This window comes from Rhinolophus sinicus, chromosome 15 (assembly GCF_057876585.1).
Source record: "Rhinolophus sinicus isolate RSI-liver-muscle chromosome 15, RSI-T2T, whole genome shotgun sequence".
Classification (NCBI taxonomy): domain Eukaryota; kingdom Metazoa; phylum Chordata; class Mammalia; order Chiroptera; family Rhinolophidae; genus Rhinolophus; species Rhinolophus sinicus.
In genome coordinates this window covers 95,574,067-95,595,019 of record NC_142515.1, presented here as the reverse complement: position 1 = coordinate 95,595,019, position 20,953 = coordinate 95,574,067, and the positions used below count along the sequence as shown (strand labels likewise).

At 56.6% G+C, this 20,953-nt stretch overlaps 2 protein-coding genes across 14 annotated transcripts; one reads left to right on the top strand and one right to left on the bottom strand.

Moving 5' to 3' along the window:
- Positions 1-1,571: 1,571 nt before the first annotated feature.
- PRKCSH (PRKCSH beta subunit of glucosidase II) lies at positions 1,572-20,909 on the bottom strand. Of its 5 annotated transcripts, none has more exons than XM_019744941.3 (18): positions 20,891-20,909; positions 12,056-12,208; positions 11,733-11,849; positions 11,068-11,163; positions 10,918-10,975; positions 9,964-10,081; positions 8,336-8,465; positions 5,913-5,997; positions 5,023-5,101; positions 4,260-4,346; positions 3,820-3,981; positions 3,631-3,727; positions 3,147-3,216; positions 2,774-2,863; positions 2,499-2,573; positions 2,305-2,404; positions 2,049-2,212; positions 1,572-1,910 (listed from the first exon to the last, which is right to left on the bottom strand). In XM_019744941.3, the coding sequence occupies exons 2-17, from the start codon at positions 12,129-12,131 to the stop codon at positions 2,066-2,068; spliced, it is 1,587 nt and encodes a 528-aa protein (XP_019600500.3). In that variant the 5' UTR covers positions 12,132-12,208; positions 20,891-20,909; the 3' UTR covers positions 1,572-1,910; positions 2,049-2,065. The 5 variants fall into 5 exon arrangements, with proteins under 5 accessions (XP_019600500.3, XP_074194246.2, XP_019600498.2 ...); XM_074338145.2 differs by having other exon boundaries at positions 3,799-3,981; positions 20,891-20,908; XM_019744939.3 differs by lacking the exon at positions 20,891-20,909 and adding an exon at positions 12,565-12,719 and having other exon boundaries at positions 3,799-3,981.
- ODAD3 (outer dynein arm docking complex subunit 3) lies at positions 13,088-20,692 on the top strand. 9 transcript variants are annotated; one of them, XM_019744937.3, is made up of 13 exons: positions 13,088-13,469; positions 14,495-14,616; positions 14,720-14,797; positions 16,179-16,349; positions 16,467-16,568; positions 16,657-16,782; positions 16,979-17,101; positions 17,309-17,461; positions 18,335-18,495; positions 18,584-18,809; positions 19,370-19,412; positions 19,922-20,006; positions 20,186-20,692. In XM_019744937.3, exons 1-13 carry the CDS (start codon positions 13,229-13,231, stop codon positions 20,556-20,558), a joined length of 2,004 nt encoding a protein of 667 aa, XP_019600496.3. In that variant the 5' UTR covers positions 13,088-13,228; the 3' UTR covers positions 20,559-20,692. The 9 variants fall into 9 exon arrangements, with proteins under 9 accessions (XP_019600496.3, XP_088648653.1, XP_088648648.1 ...); XM_088792527.1 differs by having other exon boundaries at positions 19,370-19,520; XM_088792522.1 differs by having other exon boundaries at positions 19,370-19,525; positions 19,922-20,097.
- Positions 20,910-20,953: the final 44 nt, after the last annotated feature.

Below are 20,953 nucleotides of genomic sequence, written 5' to 3'. Positions count from 1 at the left end.
CAACAAAAAAAAAAAAAAGGAAGAAAAAAACACACAGAAGAGATTAAAAAAAAAAAAAAGGAAAAAAAAAAACAGACATAAACTGGCACCAGTTAACTTTCTTGTACTTTTTTGCCGAATTTAGCTTCTTGTAGTTTTAACTTATTGCTATGTTAACTATTTATTCTTGTTGCCCTGTAAGGACATTTGTGTATATTTCTGTTCCTTCATCCAGTTTGCAAGTTTAAAGGAACCACGATGTTCTCTTTGTTTCTTTTAAGTTTTGCCGAGACGTGGTTATGCCTAATTTATTTATAAAAGGGGAAGTGGAATCATTAAAGTAATAATAATTATTAATAACAGTAACGGTAGCCGAGTGGCACCGGGGGCACGTGCGCTTTGCGGGGCAGTCCCCCATGTAGCCAGCGACGTCCGGGTCTCAATGGGATTATTTTTGCTCGTCTTGAGAATTTTTTCAGTCCTATTTAGCTGGTGAAAACCCTAGCTTGTTCTTGATACACGAACCTATTTATTCTTGTGGTTTTTAAGTCCTCCCTGATCTCCCCACTCCCCTCCAGCAGGGCAGGCCCCCCAGCGGGTCCCTCCCTCTCCCTCTGCTGTTTCTTGGGGCTTTCTCCCCTCCGCCCTCCTTGCACGCGGGGACACGTGTGCACACGTGGGCAGCGTGCTGGGGGCATCTGTGAGCAATAAGGGCTGGGTTTGTCCCCCACCATGGGGGGGACTGGGCTCTGGAGAAGGGGCACCACCCCATACCCCCTACTGAAGCCTAGGCCCCTGCCACCCCCCAAGACTGGGAGGGCACTTCTTTTTCTAAAACACAGAACTCAGCCCAGCCAGCCAGGCCCCCTCCAGGGGGCCAGCCCCTCACCCCAGAGGAGCGGGCCTGGGGTCCTCCACCTCCCTGGGGGCAGGGGCAGGGCCCGTGGGGAGGGGGCCCAGCCCCTCCAGCCCTCCCTTCATCCTGTTATTTATTTGGAAGGTTTCACATCATGACAGAGTCCATATGTTGGAGGTGATAAAGAACTGTAAAGAAAAAAAAAAAAGAAAAAAAAAAACCCAACAAGAACACTTTGCGTTGCATTTAGACTATTTATTACCGGATTATAGGCCTGGCCGCGGTAACAGACTTTTACATGGAATTGTTTAATTATTTGTACTTTTCATGCCAGAAAATAAAAGTTCAGAATCTTATGGCCTCGGTTGGGTGTTTGTACACCAGCAAGCGAGGAGCATTGGAGCATGTGCTGTTGGCCCTGGCTGTGTGGCCTTGTACAGACTGCTGTCCCTCTCTGGACCTAGGCCTCATCTCAAGCTCCTCAGCTTATAAGCAACACAGATGAGACTGGGAGGGTGGGAGGCTGGCTCAGGCAGAAATCCAGGGTTCCTTGGTGCCAGACTTTGCTGTTCGGTGGGCATCTCAAGTGTGAATCATCTCAGATATGACTCAGGCAGGGTAGCTGGCCTGATGGGGGAGGTCAGCCCAGGATCTACAGAAAGCTGCTGCCCTGTCTGTTCTGCCCTCTGCCCACCCTTGGCCCATTTCACACCTGACAAAGCAAGGCAGACACAGATGGGTTGGGGGGATCATTTATTTTTGAGGTCACAGTCAATTCACTGTCCCCACCAGGAGGGGAGGCAGATACCTTGGGTAAGGGTTCAGGGCAGAGTGGGCAGTAAGCCACCAGGCTGGGGGCTTGGGGAGGGTGTACTCCTTTAGTCCATCTTTGGGGGACGCTGGAGTCTGGGAACATGGCTGTCACGTCACACCTGGTCCAAGAGAAGGGCAGGGGGCCTCTCATGGTTCCTGCCCCCACGGGAAGGGTAAGGAAACCCAGACGGGCAGGTCTTGGTCCACAGATTGTGAAGTGGGTGGGCAGCACCGCTGGGGGCTGGTTCCATGCCTTGAGGTTCTGGAGCCAGAGAAAGACCCAATGAGAAAGAGATAAGGGACACAGGTGAGGAGAGCAACGGTGCTGACCTAGGTCTGTTTTCCTCAGACCCCACTGCACCCCCAAACCGGGCAGGCAGAGACCCACCTCCCTACCCACCTCTGTGCCAAGTAGGACTAGAGTTCATCGTGGTCGCCATCCGCAGGTGGTTCAGGAGGTGGCTCCGGGCAGGCGGCTGGCGTCATCAGCTCCATGAGGTACTCACAGCGACTGGGCTCCATGGTGCTGGTCACCACCGTCTCCTTCCCGCACAGCAAGCGCACCTGGGAAGGGTGGGAGAGCAGGTGGGGGCTCAGGTGGGCTCAGCCAGGCCTAGGCCCCAACCCGGCCCCCCCAACCCCCACCATTCACTCACAGTGGTGGAGCGGTTGGGGCCCTGCCAGCAGCCCGTGCCCTGCTCATACTTCATGGCACTGAACTTGTCATGCTCAGGGCCGGCCCATGAGCCCCAGGTGCTGCGGGAGAGTGGGATGCTGAGGGTGGGCCAGTTGGGGGGGTTTGGGGGGGTCGGGGGTGGAACAGAGAGGGGCCCAGCCTGAGACCACTCACCCGAGGTTGGTGGGGGAGCCGCCGAGCTTGGGTTTCTGTGAGACAAGCTTGAAGGGACAGAGCCTATAGATGTACCTGTCATGGGATAGGGCTGGTGGGCAGGGGGGACGCAGGACCCCAGCCACCCTGACGGTCCTACACATGGCGGGGGCATACACAGGCCCCTCAAACTCCACTGACCGCCCCTAAAGCCACCCCTTTACTCTCCCTGTGACCTTGCTCAGGCTCAGACCCTCCAAGCCCACCCGCCCACCTGCCCTTGGCGGGTAACGCACTCATTGGTAGTGAGCTCATAGCACTGGCTGTACAGATAGGCGAACTCCCCATTGGGGCCAAAATCAAAGGAAATCTCCTGCTCCAGGTTCCTGGAAAGGAAGGCAAGTGGTGAAGGGGCAGCCGGAGCAGCCAAGTCACCACAGACTGACAGGACAATGCTGGAAATCCCTGTGATTGTGGTGGAGGGAAGCGTGGGGGCTGGGCTCTGGCTCCTGGCCACCTGGGGACCTCAGGAACCACTGCTACCTCTTTGCTCGGTGGCAGCGGTTGCCTCGGCGACTCCCCATTACCACCTCCTCTGGGGAGCTAGGCAGCAGGCAGCTGGGGCAGGTGGAGCCGCTGCCCTGCTGTGGCCAGACCCGCACCCTATACCTGATGGACTCCTCCATGTCCCTCAAGGACCGCTCGGCCTCCTCAAATTTGTTGCGGGCCTCCTGGGCGGCTGCAGGGGGCAGAGGAGAAGTCAGAGGTGCCCCAACCCTCACCCAGGGAAAGGGGGAAGGAGGTTCCCGGACACATCTGCTTCCCCACCCCCAGGCCTGCTCTGGGCGACACTGGGCACAGGAAGGCTCTGTGGCCTTGCCAGCCACAGGGCAGACCCCACTCACTGCCCAGGCTCTCGGCTCCCAGGGCCCCTCTGGCTCTCCACCTGAGAGGGTGGCACCAACAAGGGGCAGACTGTGAGGAGGCAGGAGGGCCCGTGGGGCCGATGGGGGTGGTGCCAGCCTCCCCCAGCCCCAGCCCCCAGTCTTGCTTGAGGACCATGTGGGGCCTGGATCGTGGGCTCCTGCAGGTACAGGCAATGGGGGGGGGGGGGGGCAGGGTCCCCTCCCTCCCAGACCCAGTGAGCCCTCACCGTCAATGAAGGCCTGTGTCTGCTCATCGTAGGGTGGCATTTTGTCCTCCTCGGTGGCACTGGCTGGCTTGGGGGGCATGAGTGGGGGTGGGGCCTCCTAAGGAAGGGGCAATTAGCGAATGACCCAGCCCCCGGCCCCCCACACCCCTTTGTCCCCCAGACACACACCTTGGGCTGCTCCCCCTGCACCTGGGAACCCTCCTCCTCCTCCTCCTCTTCCTCCTCCTCAGGCTCCTCTTCTTCGTCCTCCTCTTCCTCCTCCTCCGTGGGCGGTGAGGGAACCAGGCGCTGCTCCTCTGTGAGCTCCGTCAGGTCAGGAGCAGAAGGCACCGGCCAATCAGTGGGCAGCACCTGACGGGCGTGTGGGGCGCTCAGTGCTGTGGCCTTGGGGTCCACTCCCTACCCCATGGCATGGGGGTCCATGCTTACACCATTGCCCCATGGGCAGCGTCAGTGTCCCTGCCCCTCCCAGGAAGCCTGGAGGGAGGGAGGGAGGGAGAGACTGACAGCTGGGGGTGAGGGGCTGAGGCGGCCCAGCTGGCCAGGATGGCCCAGCGCCAGAACTGGAGGCAGTTCCTTTGTGAGGCATTGGCAGGGAGGGACCACATCACCTCCCCTCCCCCACTGACCTCAGACTGGTACTTGTCCCTGATGGCAGCCCAGACACGGTCATGGAAGGCGGTGGCGTCCATCTGCACGTCTCCCCCAAGCAGGGTCTATGCGCATTTGTTGGGATAGCGTCAGGATCGGGGCCACCGGGTCCCTCTCCTGTGCCCCAAGCATTTGCAAGGTGGGCCTCAGGCTGTGGTGCCAGGCACGAGCCCTGGGTACAAGGCCACAATGGGGCCAGACTGGGTGAGGTGCAGCAGCCAGAAGGGGGCAGCACAGGCCACAGAAAGAGGAGCCCCCCAAGGGGGTGGGGGAGGGGGCTACTGGAGAGACTAGAGAGAATGGGACAGAGAGAGGGAAGAGCACAACCACCAGAGATCACCAGGCCCTCAGAAGGAGAGGCCATGAGGGACAGGAAGGGACCCAGCAGGGGACAGCAATGGACAGAGAGCCAAAGGCCTGTATGTGAGGAGTGCGAACTGGGCGCACACACTGGTGGGAGCCTGCAGGGGCCTGTGGGAGGGAAACCTGGCTCTGTGCCGACCAGACACCCTGTGGCACCCACGTGACCCCACCAGGTCCCAAAGGGCAGGAAGAACTAGTGCCGGGTAGTTGCCTTCTTGGCTCACCCAGGCAATGCCAGGCCACATCAGCCAGGCTGTGCACCCCAGCAGCCCTGGTCCAGGGCCAGCAGGGCACTTTCCACGGGGACAGCCTGCAGGCCCTGAAGTCACCTGGGGCAATCCTCTCCAGGAGCCCCAGGCCAAGGGCAGGGTGAGGTACCTGGGCTTCCCCTTCTGACAGCACCCCATCCCCGTCAGTGTCCAGCTCCGGGTGGGTCTGAAGCTCGGCCACCGAGACCCTGCAGGGACACAGGCAGAGACCGAGATGGCTGAGCAGCCGGAAGTTGGGAGGAGAGCTCTAGGGTTGGGGCCCCCTCCAGCCCCCACCCTTGAGAAGGACAGGTCCCAGCCACCCAGTCCCCTGCCTCCTACCCCATCCTTACGTCTCCACCACACCAAAGCTCACAGGAGGGACAGAGACAGGGGTGGGATTAGGAGACATGTGGATCCTGTGTCCCCCAAGACCCCTCTCTTCCTGACTCACCAGCAGCATCCATTTCCTTCCACCCTCAACACCGAATACGTCCAAACTGCCCTCTGACTGGTGCCCTCCACTCAGCAGAGCCCAAGTACCCATGATGGCCCGGGCACCACATCCTGTCCCTCCACCCATCACCACTGCCAACCAGGGAATGGTATGTCCTGCCCATTCTGCCCTCTTGGTTCCTCTGAAGCCCCCTGCTCCTTGCCGGGGTGCCTGCCCAACCTCCTTGTTCTCAACAGCCACCCTCCACAGAGCCATTTGCCTGGGGTCAGCCAGCAAGTTAAGGGGCACAGCTAGGATCCCAAGGGGTCTGGTTTTGACCCGAGTAGGCTTGGGAACAGTAGTGGGACCCCTCATCACCTCGCTCAGCTCCTTGGGAGGGCAGTTTCCTTCATCTCCTCCCCCAACCCTGGCCTATTTTGGACCCATTTTACACATGAGTAAGTAGAGGCTCACAGAGAGGGCTTGGGACCAGTTCAGGACCCATTGTGAGGTGGGGGGCTGGCTGGTTTCTAAAGGCGGGTGCAGGGAAGAGGGGAATCCCAGGGGAGGGCAGGCAAACTCACACCCCGTCCATGTCGTCGTCCAGCTCCTGGAAGGCACTGGTCGCCAGCTCCTGCTCCTGCTGGGCCTTGGAGGCGGCCTGCTGCTCTGTGGAGGCGCCAGCTTTGTCACCCTCTGCACCGCCCGCTGGCTCCTGCCACCCTGAAACCTGCCCTCCTCCATCACCGGCTGTGTGCCTGGCCATTCGCTGGGCACTAGGGCCCTGAGTCAGGCCACTGTGTGGGACAGACTGGGGGCAGGAGCCGGGCGATGACAAGGGCTGGCGAGGGCAGGAATGAGAAGTGCCAGAGTGGGGAGGGTCTGAAGGGAGAGCTGACAGGGGTCTGCAGGTGGGTCAGATTTGAGGGGTGACTGAGGACACTCCTGGGACTTTGGTTTGAACAAGTGAGGGGCCAGCAGAGACCATGTGAGAAGCAGATAGGGCGACCATGCCTTGGGTTGCCATGTCCAGGAGGCCCCCACGAGAAGGGGCCCAGCTCCCCACCTGGCTCGCTCTCCCACGAATGGAGATGGGGGGGGGGAGGTACAGCCAGGCAAGGGGGGTAACCTGGTTCGGGGTCCCTGTGAGACATTTAGGGGCAGGTACAGCTGCATTTGTGGGTGGGGAACCAGAGCGGAGAAGAGAGATCAGGGTCCTAGCCCAGAAGAAGCACCGGGGTCTTGGGCCCACTGAGGAGGAGGGTGTGGGCCACCAGAAAAGGGCAGAAGAACCATCCTCACAGAGCAGTGGCTTCCATGAAGCGAGTGGAGAAAAGTTCACAGACTTAACAAACAGGAAATCCAGGCCTCAGGAACCAGGACAAGGAGTAAAATAAGCAGGTTCAGCCAGGATGAAGAGGCAATAAGGCTTCACAGCCTTGGAGGGGAAGGCTGAGCTTGGAGATAGCTGTTTGGGCAGCAGAGGTCTGAGCGTATTTCTAGGCAGAGGAAAGGTGCCAGCCAGAGAAGACCACCCAGCAAAGGGGAGAAACTGAAGGTCCAGGGTCTCTAAGAAGCAGAAGATGGTGGAAACCAGGATGTGGGGGCAGAAACAGCCTCCACTGATGAAAGAAGGACAAGGGGAACCCTTGCAGGTCCTTCTGTCCAATGAGCCCGTGGGATTGTGGACAGGGAGCCTCTTGGCAGCCAGCTCCTCCCCGGTTTTCTGGCTTCCTGTTCCTCCTCTGCTCTGAATCCTCTATGGCTCCCACCTTACTTGGCGTAAAAATCCAAGTCTCCGCATGGTCCCTAAGGCTCTGCCCATCAGCACCTGCCCTTGTCTCCCCCAACTCTCCTCGCTCACTCCTTCCCGCCACACGGCTGCCTTGCTGTTCCTTACAAATCAGATATGATGCTGCCTCAGGGCCTTTGCATCTGCTCCCTCTGCAGGCAGGGGATTTCTCCATCTTGTTCAATGCTGTATTGCTGGCCCCTGGGGTGTGCCTGGCACATACCTCGCAGGCACTCAACAAATGCTTGTTGGATGAACTATTGAATTCTTGATTATGAGAAATCAAGGCAGAGAGAGAGGGAAGGAAGGGAAGGAAGAATGCAGCAGATGCCCCGAGAGACAAAGGAGATCAATAGCATGGCCTCCGAGGGAGGCTTGCCTGGTTCCTGGTTATCAGCCATATGAGCAGCTGGGACCACACCTCCAAATCCTTCCAGCAATGCTTTGTCCTTTAACTAGTCTGGAGTAAAAGGCTTCTTTCTTCCCCACCTCCCCCTTCTATCCTGCTTCCACGGTATGTTCCCCAATGGAGCAGACTGAGAATGAGGACCAAGGCTTCCAATTTCCCATAATGGTGGCACGACCTGCCAACAGCAAGAAAATGCTGGACACAGCATAAAAAATCATCTTAAAACTAACCAAGGCAGTAGGGATTGCCAGGGCAAAGAGGCCCTTGGGAAGGTAAGACGCAGAAGCGGGTTTTGCCCTAAAGGACCTTGCCAATCCTGGCAAATTTAGATGTTTGTTTTGATAAAAACTAGTGGTGCCAAGGAGATGGAAATCAAACTCCAAGGTGGGAGCATAACAGCAGACACCCCCCACTCCAAGTAACTACACTGTGACCCCACGGGGCTCTCCCCTCAGGGAGAGAGAAGCTGGACAGGAAATTACCCAGCCTACACTCAGATCTCAGCTCACACTGCCTGAGAGGTTGGAGGAACCTCCAACCCGATTTGGATTTGGGGATCCCTAACTGGTAGAAAGAAAAGCCCCTCCTCTCTAGACAAGGACCTCTCATGCTAGGCTACAAATTATTCCTACGACTGACTGTCAGATATGATCAACACATAGTCCAAGGTAACTAGGCACGGGGAACTGAGGCAGCAGGATTAAGCCAGCAGAGAAAACAAATACGTGACGGGCAAGTCTTCTGGGCCCAGGCTCTTCCTGGCCAGTAGCCAAAGGCAAGTGAGTCATGGCCACCCAGTGACATACCTTCCCACAGCTTCTGGTGCTGGTCTTTGGCCTCCTTCTCTAGCTTCTCAGCCTCCTCCTTCACAATCCGCAGCATCTCCACCTGGTCCTCCAAAGACTTCTTTCCGGCCTGCAGCTCAGCGAGCTTTTGCTGGGTGGGCAGAAGGCAAGGGGCCAGCTCTCCTCCTGTTCTGCCTTCTTCCTCATGAACTGCCACTTCCCTGCCTCTACTCCACATGGCAACCGCAGAATCTTTCCAAAACATACATCTCCCTGAGTCCCCGCCTTGCTGCGGTTCTCCGCAGCCCACTGGAGAGAAACCCAAACACCTCAATGTAGTCCCAAGGCCCCATGTGACCGGCCCCTGCTGCCTCTCCAGCCCCATCTGCCCCATTGCTATTTTAAACTCTAGACCCAACTGCCCTGACAACATTCAGACCTCCCAAAGCTCTCTGCCTCCAGTCCTTCACACATGCTTTCCTTCTGTCTGGAACACTCTGCTTGGCTATCTCTGAATTACCCCACAAATTTCAGCTTAGAGGCCTCCTCCTGCAGGAGGTCTTCCCTGCTTCCTTCCCCCAAGACAATTGGCGGGGGAGGGGGGGGACAGGGGGACCAGGCAAGTCTCTTCTATGCACCACAGCCCCAAATTTCCCTTTCCCAGCAGCCCTGGGCATCACTTTCTGTCTGTCCTTCCCACTACATAGTGTACCCTTGAGGCAGTTCCTGGTCTGCTTCTAGCCTCATGCCCAGTGCACAGCACATCTTGGGCCTCTGCGGATATTTCAAGAAGGAACAAGTTTGCTGGGCAGGTTCCAACTTATGGATGGGGTCCCAAGCTATAGGGTCTTAGCCTAAACCCCCACAGGATCATTTTCCTCCCGAGACCTTGGCTGACACATCAACTTGGCCTACTGCCAGGATCCTCCCCAAAAGGGGAAAGGTCACTTAGAAACAATCTCACCACATGGCTCTACCACTATTCCCTGAACTTGGGAAGGATCTCACTGCCCCTAACTCAGGAGGGGCCTCACTGCCCAATGAATTTGACATGGGGATGGGAGAAGACCTAGAACCTTCCCTGGGCAGAGAAACAGAGCTGGAACACTTGCTCAGTAGATCGAGCAGGAGTCCAGGAGCAGTGCTGAGGACTCTGACCCATGAAATGGCCATGGGGGTGGCAGGCAGCGGAGGGAGACACACACTTGGGGACATACCCTCTCTGGCCCACAAAGCATCCACCCTACTGAACAAACCCAGTTGCTGCTGACTGACAGGGTCTTGAATCCTCCTCTAGAACTGAGAAGCTACAGTCATTGGCCCCATCTTGGAGACGACAGAACCACGACCCGGGATGCAGAGGCGTCACTCCTGTTCTAGGAGGCAGCAGAGCTCCTCCCAGCCCATTTCAGTCTGCCACCCAAGGCCCCAGTACACACCTGTGCTCACCACTGTCCACTTGCTAACAGCTTAACAAATGACTAAATGCCCAGTGGACAAATGAGTAAACCAAGGCGCAAGCAGACAGTAAGAGCCTCCAGGAGCAAGTGTCTGGAGCAGGTGTCAACCCGACCCAGCCTCGCCAGCTCATGCCTCCAGCCCTCCTCAGGGCCCAAATTGTCCTGGGTCAGCCCCAGGGGGTCCCTCACCTGCTTCTCCTCCCGGGCCTTCTTCCAGTCCTCAATAAGGATCTTTTTCAGGCGGAACCCCTCACGGGTAACCTCTGCCATCTGCTGCAATGTCTCTCTCTCCTTACGGCCCTTCTCTCTGGGGTGGGGGCACACACAGGCAGCACCAGGGGGCACTTAGGACCCATCAGATCTGCCTCTTCCAAAAGGGCTCAACCCCACCTTCTGCCCCCATGTTGGGAAAGATAAGAGAGCAAGCCCTTCTCCTCCCACCTCCCTGCATCCCTGTCCTTGGGAAGAGGGAGTGGGCAAGGTTCACCCATCCTCAGGGTCAAGGGAGGGACTAGGTAGTGCTGGCATGTGGGGCCAGAAATTGGCTCCCAAGAGAGAAAGGAGAGAAAAGTCCAGAAGTCACAGTCTCCCAATCTGGCCAGTAAGCATGTTGTGTGTGGTTCACCCTTTACTTAAATAAAAGATCTTCACTCAGAAGAGTTTACATAAATATCAGGACTTTTGGTTTCGTTGAAAAACGATGTCACCTGCCATCAACTAACTGGAGTCAAGGGCAGCTGTCCCTTTAGGTGTCTCATTCCCCACCACGCCCCACTGCCTTATATTCAGCCTGCTTCTGCCATTTAGATTACCTGCCTGTGGGAATTTCAGTTTTCAGGTCCTGCTGCAGAGCATAACAATGAAAAGCGTGGAGTCTTAAGTTAGACTGACCTGGGCTCTGCTGTCTCCTAGCTACGTGACCCTGAGGAAGTCATTCTCCTTTCTAAACTTGAGCTTCTTCACCTGTTGAACAGGCAAATGACTGCACTTGCTTCTGGGCCAGAGGGAAAACTGGAGATGGAACATTCACTAGGCACCTGGCACAGAGTGAGTGCTCAATACTCAAAAGCAGAAAAGAGAGGGGGCCTCATTCACTGGGCAGGGTAAGGCAAGGTCCTGGAGGGGTGGGTGGCACCCACGTACTTGCAGCTGTTCTCACAGACGATCCCACTATTGTACTCATCCGTCCCGTCGCAGCAGTCTGAGGGCAGAGGTGTGGGTGCCATCAGACCTGGCAGTGCCTCCTCCCTCCACCCCTGCCTTTTTCCCTAACCCCAGGGGGATCTCATTTACCACAAACTCCATCGTTGACCCATCTGGATGAGATGTACAGGGGCTTGTAGCCTATGTTGGTGCAGTGGAAGCTGCTGTTGGGACAGGCGGCCGTGCCTGTGGGGAAGAAGGGAGAGTTTTCAGAGTGTGTTCAGAGCCTCACACCTCACATCCACTCAGACAGACCCCCTCCCCACCAACCCCAACACACATGCACACAGAGAGCCAAACAAACATAAAAACAACCATTTCCGAGTAAAGGAAGGAGACAGCTGCACACTCAGGCCCTGAAACAAAACTCTCCAGTGCTCCCTCCTGCCTCTCCTCACCAACACCCTCAGAAGAGGGCCACCAACTCCTACCTCCCTTGCCTGCTCCTCTGTCCCGTGTCTGCGCCTTGGCCTTCTCTCCCATGTCTGGATGCTTGCACATGGCTGGCCTCTCCATTTGCTGCACCCTTCAGGATGCAGCCAAGACCTCACCTCCCCGCGCTGGGTCGGGACTTTTCTGGGCTCCCACAGCTCCTGTGGCTCCCCTCACCAAACCACTGACCACTCGCTTCTGTGCCAGCTTTCCCTACTCAACAGGGAGCGGGACTGGCTCTATCTTGGTCACCACACAGGGCCAAGCATTCACCAGGTGCTCCATAGATGTATGATAAACGAATGAATGAAGACAAAACTCACCAGGCTCATCTGAGCCATCCTTGCAGTCACAGTAGTCATCGTTGACCTGATCGAAAGGGATGGTGGCTGAGCTGTCCAGGCAAGTGAATGGCTTGGACTCATCATAGAAGTGAAGGTCTGGGGAGGGGCGAAAGGACTCAGCCCAGGGCAGGAAGAGGCCCTCTGAACCTAACGGGCACCTCTGCCTCCACCCACCAGCTGAGCACGGCCACCTTCCCTACCCAGAGAAGGGGAAACTGAGGCAAAGGGCTATACAATTCCTAGTCCAAAGCCAAAATCGGCCCGTCCCACGCCCTACTCCCATCATCCAGCGGCGGACTTACTAGTGAGGGAGACGCCTCGGGGCCGCTTGACCTCCACGGCCCAGCACACCGGGAGCAGCAGCAGCAACAGTAACATCTTGCCGGAGATTTGAAGGCGGGGAAAGTGATCTGTGGGAGGAAGCAGGCTGCGGGGAGATGCGCTGTGCTCCAACGCTGCAAGAAAGGGGAGGCCGGTCAGTGGCAGAGGGTTACTACCAGCTAAAAGAAAGCACCTCTTCCTCCTGCCAACTGGATTCCTCCATCGCTTCCGGGCAATGGGGGCTCATGGGGAAAGATATGGGAGGGAGTCTCCCCAATCCTGCCCAGCGGAGGGGAGTCTAATTTTGCTCATTTCAATGGTAGGGATCTCAAAACCTCCGCTCTCCACGTGGGTGGTGGGGGAGTGAACGATCCAATTCCCCCCAATAGGCCGAAGGGGTCAACAGCCTCCCCCTCTCCCGACGCATACCGTCAGGCCACCCAGCAACAGGAAATTGGGATGCCCTCCCGCCTGCTAATTCAACACCTACAAGAGACCGGGGCAAAGATCAACATCCACCGCGCCCCCTAGCCCAGCAGCCAACTGTTCCTCCTGCAGAAGAAAGCGGAAAAGTGCGGGTACGTCACTTCCGGCACCACAACGCGCTCCCAGAATGGTAGCTCAGCAACGCCATGTTGAGAGTGACAAATAAGGATGCTGGAACCTAGACAGCCATCTTGGATAGGACTGTGAAGCCTTAGAAGGGATAGTTCTGAAGATTCGCGCTTAATGGCGGCACAAGGCGCCTCCATCTTGGGAGTGGCGGATTCTGCAGTCGCCAAAGAAAGTTCCTGAAAAATGCCTGCGAACCCCGGGCGGGGTTACGAGGGAAGAGGAAGTGGGATGAGCACGTGACGCTTATGTACCCTACCCCACCATTCTGCTCCGCGACTCCGCCCTGTCTCTTGTTGGGACCGCCCCTCCATGCAGCATCAGCCAATGAGAACAGTGGTGCACAACGCGGGGGGTTTCCATGGAGCGCTGGAAGGAGGAGGGGAGGAGGTTACCTAGCAACCGGGAGATGCTGCGAGGCCCCGCCAAGCGGTCGGAAAGTGCATTTCCATTGCCGGAGGAACCCGAGCTGACAGATCCCGGAGCGGAGCAATTTCTAGAAGCCCCTCTAAACCTCAGGGGTCTTTGGCACAAACCCAATCATGACGTCTCCTCTGTGCTGGGCGGCCTCTACCAACGCCCTACCTACTCAGGACCAGATTGCGACCTCTTCCAAGACCAAGGGTAATCAGGCTCAGGCTAAGCGCGACCACCCTAGAGGCAAGGGCGCGGCACATGCCTGGCCCCCGCGCCATTCCAAGCAGGGGTTCGTCTATGCCAGTCGGCGGAAGTCTGCTGTGCACACGCAGGTGGCTGAGTTACAAAGGAAGATACATCTCTTAGGTAAGATGGCTCCAAAGGGCCCAGAAGGGTCAGGAGTCAACAGTGTCCACCCAGCCCCCTGACTAGGCATAGTGTGACAAGGATGTTCACCAGTATTCATCCAGGTGGTCAGTTTCTGGAAGCAAAAATTCATACTTGTTCATGGTTTTCCTCATCTCATAAAACTTTTCCTGGGCTCAGAGTCAACTGGACTTTATTTCATACTTTTGTGTAATCTAAACTCTTCTGTCATGCATGGTGTGGTGAAGAACATAGGTTTTAGAGCCAGATTTTCTGGGTTCTAATCCTGGCTCTGTATATACTAATTGTTTGACTTTGGGGGACTAAGAGTAATCTAATTGCTCTGTTTCTCCATTTGTAAAATGGGGATAACAGTACAATTCCATAGGTAGTAGAAATGTGTTAAGTGCTTAGATCAGTGCCTGGCACATAGTAACACATTATAAAGTGCAAAGCAGTGGTTCTCAATGGAAGAGGGCCGATTTGCTCCCCAGGGGACATTTGGCAATGTCTGGAGACATTTTTGGTTGTCATATTATTGGGGGAGAGTGCTACTGGCATCATAGAGGGTGGAGGCCAGGGATGCTGCTCAACATCGGACAATGCACAGGACTGCTCACCACAGCAAATAATTGTCCATCCCAAATGTCAGTCATGCCAAGGCTAGGAAATACTGGTGTAAACCATTATTGTTATTGTCTTATTATTAGGAGGCAATCTTGCATAGTGGTTGAAGGTATGGGCTCAGGAGTTAGACTGCTGTGACCTTGAACAATCTAATAAGCCTGAGCCTCAGTCTTCTCATCTATAAAAGGGATACGATATGGATATGAATGTGCACCTATTGGCATATGGTATTTGATACCTGGAAAACTCTTGGTCCAGCACCAAATACATAATAAATGCTCAACACAAAGTATTATTATAATATTAAGTTGATGATTACACAAAGGTCCTTCCCCTGGGAAGTCCTCCCCAATCCCCATGATGCTCTGCTTATGCCTGCCCACCTCATATGACTCCAGAGGGTGACCGGAAAGCCTTTTATGAAAATACCCAGTGGAACATCAAGAAGAATCAGGAAACCATCAACCAGCTACGCGAGGAGACCAGGGTGCTGCAACTACAGCTGACAGACCTACTCCAGGTGAGGGTGCAGAAGTGGGTGAAGAGGTTCCAGAGGGTATGGCCAGCATTCCCAGGTGCTGACACCACCTGGATAAGTGGTGACTGGACTCCTCTGCTTGCAGGGAGATGAGAAAGTGGTCCAGGCAGTGATTCAGGAATGGAAGTCAGAGAAGCCATACCTGAAGAACAGGACAGGCCAGGTTTGCCCATCCCCACTCCACTGACCATCTCCCTTCATTTGCAGCCTGGATCCCCTCCCCACTGGACTCCCTACCTCCCATCTCTCCCTCTCTAATCCTTTCTCCCCCCCCCCCCGCTGCCACTCATTATTCACTCAATTAATCTTTATCACACACTGACCATGTGCTTGGTATGGTATTAGGTGTTGGTGGTTGTGCAGTGAAAAAACAGACCAAGTCCCCACTCCCCAAAATCTTATATTTTAGTGGAGAAAACATACATAAAAACCTAAGAACAAGAAATATGGAAACAAAGTAATTTCTAGTAGTGACAAGAGAAACAAAATAAAAAAGAGTAACTGACTAGAGATGGATGGGGTCCACACTTCCACTTTAGATTGGGGTGTGGAAGTCAGCAAAGACCCCTTTTTCTAAGAAGTGATATTTGTGCTGAGAATGGGCCAGGCAGGAAATGATCTGGGGAAAAGTGCTCCAGGCAAAGGGAACAGCAAATACAGTGTCCCTGGGGTAGGAACAAATGTAATGTTGGAGGCGCAGGAGGTGGCCAGTGTGGCTGGATGGAAGTGAGTGACAGGGGTTCAGTAAGAGGTGAGGACAGGGAAGTCATCAGGAGCTGAACCTTGCAGCAGGCCTGCTGGCCATGATGAAGGGTGCATTTTATATGCTAAGAATCAGGGAAGTGGAAAAGGGACTGTGAGTAAGCAAGAGTGGAAGGCAGGAGGAGGTCATCCCGGTGAAAAATGGTGTTGGCTGCACTAAGATGAAAGTGCTAGAAATAGGAAGAAAGAGAGCTCTGGGAAACCTTTGAAATAGAACAGAGAATTGCAAACAAGTTGGATGTAGGTGGGAGAGAAAAAGAGAAAGTGAGAAATGACATCCAGGTTTTGGACTTGAGTACCTAGAAGGATGGGGCTGCCATGAGCTGAGATAGGGAAGATTCGAGAAGGGCAGGTTTGGGGAAAGAGCAAGTGCTCGATTTTGGGCATGATGGTTTTTGAGGTACCTCTGGAGACATCTGGAAGGCAGTGTAGATATGGATATATGAGCCTGCAGTTCAGGAGGCCAAATTTGGGTGTCTTCAGTGTATAGGTGACCTTGAAAACCCTGAGACTGGATAGGATCACGATGGGGGTGGGTGTGGACACTGGAGAGAAGGACCTGGGGCTGCAAATTAAAAGGCGAAAGAGACAAGGAGCAGCCAGGGAGGTGGGTGGAAACCGGGGAATGGGCTTCTGGAAGCCACCAAAGAAAAAAATCTGCAGGAGGATCAGCCAGGTCAGACGCTGCTAAGAGACAAGGGAGATGAGAGCCAAAATATAGGGGAAGGAAGGCAGGAAGGACTGGGGGATTCAGGCCCCTGCTCTTGCTCCCCTTCCTCCAGCAGGCCCTAGAGCACCTGGACCACCAGCTGAGGGAGAAGGTGAATCAGCTCAATGCTCTGCGGCACCAGGTGGGGTTGCAGCAGAAGTGCCTGGAGGAGCTCCAGCTGCAGCACAACCTGCGTGAGCTGGAGATGGCTGAGGCACAAGATGGCAACACGGAGGTGGCTAAGGTGGGGCCAGTGAGGTGCGGAGGGGTGGGAGTTGGGCGGGGGCCGAGGGGGCACTTGATCCTGGAGGAGGAGGAATTGAGCAGGGAGGGGACTCAGCACAGCCTTGCTTCGCTCTAGACCTTGCGGAACCTGGAGAACCGTCTGGAGAAGGCCCGGATGAAGGCGGAGGAGGCGGAACACATCACCAATGTATACCTGGAGCTCAAAGCCTATCTACAGGTAGGGACCAGGAAGGCTGGGGAGAGGGAGGCAAGTGGGAGGGCCAGCCTGGCCAGTCACAGGCCTGCCCCACTCCTCATAACCCTAGGAGGAGAGCCTTCGCTTCGAAAACCATCTGGATTCCATGGAGGCTGAGGTGGTGAAGACAAAACACGAGCTTGAGGAACTGCATGTGGTGAACCAGGAGGCACTCACCGCCCAGGACATTGCCAAGGTGCCAGCCCACTGGTCCCTGGGGGTCCTGCCCAGGTGCCATGGTCTCCTGGCCCCAGAATCTGAAACCCCAACTGTCCCCGAGCCTTCCCATCTATCTCCCAGGACCCTGTGACCTGGCCCAGCTGTCCGAATTTGGGCTCTTAGCTCTGGGACTGAGCCACAGTAGATGCCAGCTGGTCCTTCTCGCCCTCCAGAACCAGCTGCAGTATCTGGAGGAGACCGTGTTCCAAGAGCGCAAGAAGCGTGAGCGCTACATAATGGAGTGCAAGAAGCGGGCAGAGGAAAGGAAACTGCAGAACGAACGCATGGAGCGCAAGGTGGCACACCCCGGGCACCAGGACCAAGGCCCTGTCCCACACTCCTGACCCGTGCCCAGGTGCCCTTACCTGGCCCCTGGCCTTGGCCCTGGCCCCACAGACTGGGCCCCACCCCCTCCCTGACCCCTATCCTGATACCCTTTCCCAGCCAACACCCTAAGCCCTTATCCACAAGCTGATCCTGGCCCTGACCTCAACCTGGAGCAGACCCAGCGTGAGCAAGTGCTGCTGCAGTCCGATGATACGATCCAGGATAGCCTCTGCACCAAGGAGGAAGAGCTGCTGCGGCGCTGGAGCATGTACCAGATGGAGGTGCTCTTTGGCAAGGTCAAGGATGCCACCGGCGTGGCCGAATCGCACGTGAGTGCTGCCCACAGTGCCCTGGATCAATTCCTCAGCACACAAACCTGCTCTCTTAAAAGACACCCTCTTCCTCCTCCAGCTACCGCCCCATTTCTCTCTTGCTTCTCACAGCAAAACCCAGCGAGCTGTCTACATTCGCCATCATTCCCTCTCCTTGGGTTCACCCTCACACCAGTGGCACTGACTTCTTTGGCATGTGGGCTCTGTGAGAACTGGGAGTTTTGCCTCTACTTTCCTGTGTCTCATTGCTTGTAACATTGTCTGGGGCACAGTAGACTGCCCAGTACCACCCTCAGACCCGAGAAAGCTGAACCCCTACCCTGGGACCCACGCTTTGCATCATCTTCCTCAAGATTTTCTGAGACCGTATGTCCGCTGCTGGCAAACACTGATCTCCCTGGACCCCAGTCTGGTTTCTCCCCTTTGGGCACTCTCCAACCTGCTACTCTTCACATGTGATGACCCCTGAGGAGTTCCAGGAATCAGACCTATAGGGCCATCTGGGGCACTGTGGCTGGTGGCCTTTCCAGAAATTGGCTGGGTGAACGGATCATTACCACCACAGGCCATATTTCCTCACCAGATTGGGTGAGACTTGCAGCCAGAATGTTGCCAGCACCCTGATTTTGGAAAGCAGCTATGGTCATTGCTACCCTGCCCAGCACGCTAATTTTTGGCTGATTCAAATTCCTGATATAGAGAGGGAAGGGCTCTGCAAATCATTTTTATCCAAGGCTGCCTCCCTGAGTCCTAAACATCGCTGTGAAGAAGCCACCAGCTTAGGCCCCCTGTGCTGAGTGCCCTGGGGGAGGGGGGGGGCACCCGGGCCTGCCCAGGCCTTGGCTCTGACTGGGACTGGGTGGCCCCCAGGCGGTAGTACTGCGGTTCCTGGCGCAGGGCGACACCTTCACGCAGTTGGAGACGCTCAAGAGAGAGAACGAGCAGACGCTGCTGAGACTGAAGCAAGAGAAGCAGCAGTTGCAGCGGGAGTTTGAAGACCTCAAGTACTCGGGGGAGGCCACTCTGATGAGGTGAGGCGAGGCCCCGTTGCCCGAGGAGGAGGGTGGGGACCGCAGGTCCACGGCGCTCCCATGGTGGCAACCTCCATGCTCCCTGCAGCGAACAGAAGCTGCTGGAAGAGTTGCAGGAGCGCCTCAAGGCGGAGGAGCAGCGGCGGACTGAGGCCCAGAGCCAGCTGGAGCGGGTCAAACGGGCAATGCAAACTCTGAAGGAGGGCCTTGAGCACCTGGCGGGCAAGCTGGACCAAGTCACAGTGGCTGGCCTCGCCCCCGAGGAAGTCCCGCCTGGAACTTCCCAGGATTTAAGAGACCGTGCAGATCCTCAGGTGATTGCTGCCCTGCAGCTCACTGGAGGGAACCAACCCCATGCCCTGTCCTGGACGTCAGAGGCCCGTGTACAACGCAGTCATTACCCTCATGTACCCTGCGGAACCCCGTTACTCCTTAAGTGGCCCAAGACTTTAGAGATCCTGTCCTGCCTCAGGTCCCTTCCGCAGGGAAAAGTCCCACCTTGGCCCCTCACCCGAAAGCTCAGAAACCCCACTGCAATCCTGGAGCGGCCCGAGACAGAAGCCCCGCCCTGACTGCAGCAAAGTCCCATTTCTTCAGGTCATCCTCACAATGACCTCTCTCAAGTTATTACCCTTTCACCCCCAAAAAAGACCTCCTCCCACTCCATGTTCTGCGTCTTGACTTCCAAGACTCTGCCCTGATAGGCGTGGCCCTTGACTACGGAGGCCCCGCCCCACAGAGGATAGCACCACCCCTGTGGGTGGCCCCTCACCTTCAAAGACATGACCCGAGGGAGTAAAAGCCCCACCCCTATGTGGAACCTGCCCGAGGCCGCGCCCTCTCCCGGCTGACCAGCATGGGTTCCCCGCCGCAGGATGCCCGCCGCTCCGTGGAGAAGGAGCTGGATCCCAAGACAGGTGACTATCTGCTGAACCTGCTGGGCCTCGTGGAGGAAAAGCTGCTGAAGCTGCAGGCGCAACTCGAGAGCCACGATGTGCCTGAGATGCTGCGCCACATCGCAGACCGCGAGGTGCCCATCACCAGGGGGCGGGGAGGAGGGGGCGGGGCGGACACGAGGGAGCAAGCGGGGGCCTTAGGGACAACAGGTGAAGTTTCCTAAGCCAGGAGAGCGTCCAGAAGGTCCGGGGAGGCCAGAGGGGAGGGCTGGGGGAGCCAAGGTGAACCTCAAGAGGCCAAGGAGCAGGACCCCAGACACGGGCCTGGAGGGGGACAAGGAGACGGGGCTGGGCATCAGGGTGAGCGCTAAGAACAAATGGTGTGGCTGGGCCCAAGGAAAACTAAACCGGAGGAGAGGGCAGAGTATAGAATCGGTATATCTCGGAATAGGGTGGGGAGGAGGGGGAACAGTACTCTGCAGTCCCTGCCTCGCCCACACACTCTTCTCTCCCGCTCTCCTCTTCCACAGTTCTACTCCAGCTTAGAGGGAAAGCTACCCATGTACAACACCCGCATCGCCCTGCCCCTTGCCAGTCCCAAGGACAAGTTCTTCGGTCAGTACGGGCAGGAAAAAGGGGCGGGGCTGCGGGGCCCAAGCAGAGCAGCCGGAGGTGGTCCCAGGCCAAGCTCAGGGCCACGGTGGAGGTGGGTGGTAAAGACTGGCCCGGGAAATATGACCCAGGGATGGGGGACTTGAAGCCCCTTATCACCCCCCACCCCTCTACCCCCGCAGACGAAGAGGAGACCGAAGACGAAGACAACGACGTGGTGACTCGCGCAGAGCTCAAGATCCGTTCCCAGAAATTAATCGAATCCCGCAGCAGGAGGCACAGACGCTCACGGAGATCCTAGACTTGTCCTCACGCCCACCTGGCGCCTCTGGGCCACTGCGGAGCTCCGGATCCCTCGGTGCCCAACCGCCAGCCCTCGGGACCCCTTTAAGGGCTGAACGCAGACAAGACAAGGGAGTGGAACGGCCCAGCGGAGCCCAGAGTGGAGAAGGGGGCTGGGCCTCTGGACGTTCCCACAGGAAATATCCCCAGGCGGCCTCGGAATCACGCAATAAAGGTCACCGACAAGCCCCCTGGGTATTCGCCTTTCCTTGACCCTGCACCGCCCCAAAGATGGCGACCCCTCAAACCCAGAGCCACAGGCTCAGACCCTCTGACCTGGGGATTGATGACTCCCATAGCCTGGGACACAGATTGTGCTCCCCCTGGCCCCCAGAGAAACGGGATATCCCCACACTTGGGGCGGACCAGCCCTCTCCACCTGAGAACAGAGGACTCCATCTGAGCACACAGACCGGCCCCTCACTTAGCTATACACACTAGCTCCTGCACACCTGAGGACACAAAAAAGCCCTCCCCTGGGAGAGAGTTGGCTTTTCTTCTGGACACAGATTGATACACACCTATACGGAGGGCCGGTACCTCACCTGCATGTGCCTGGACTGGGCGCTGGGGTCCGGCTGGGGGCATCTGAGAGCCGCAGGTCTCCG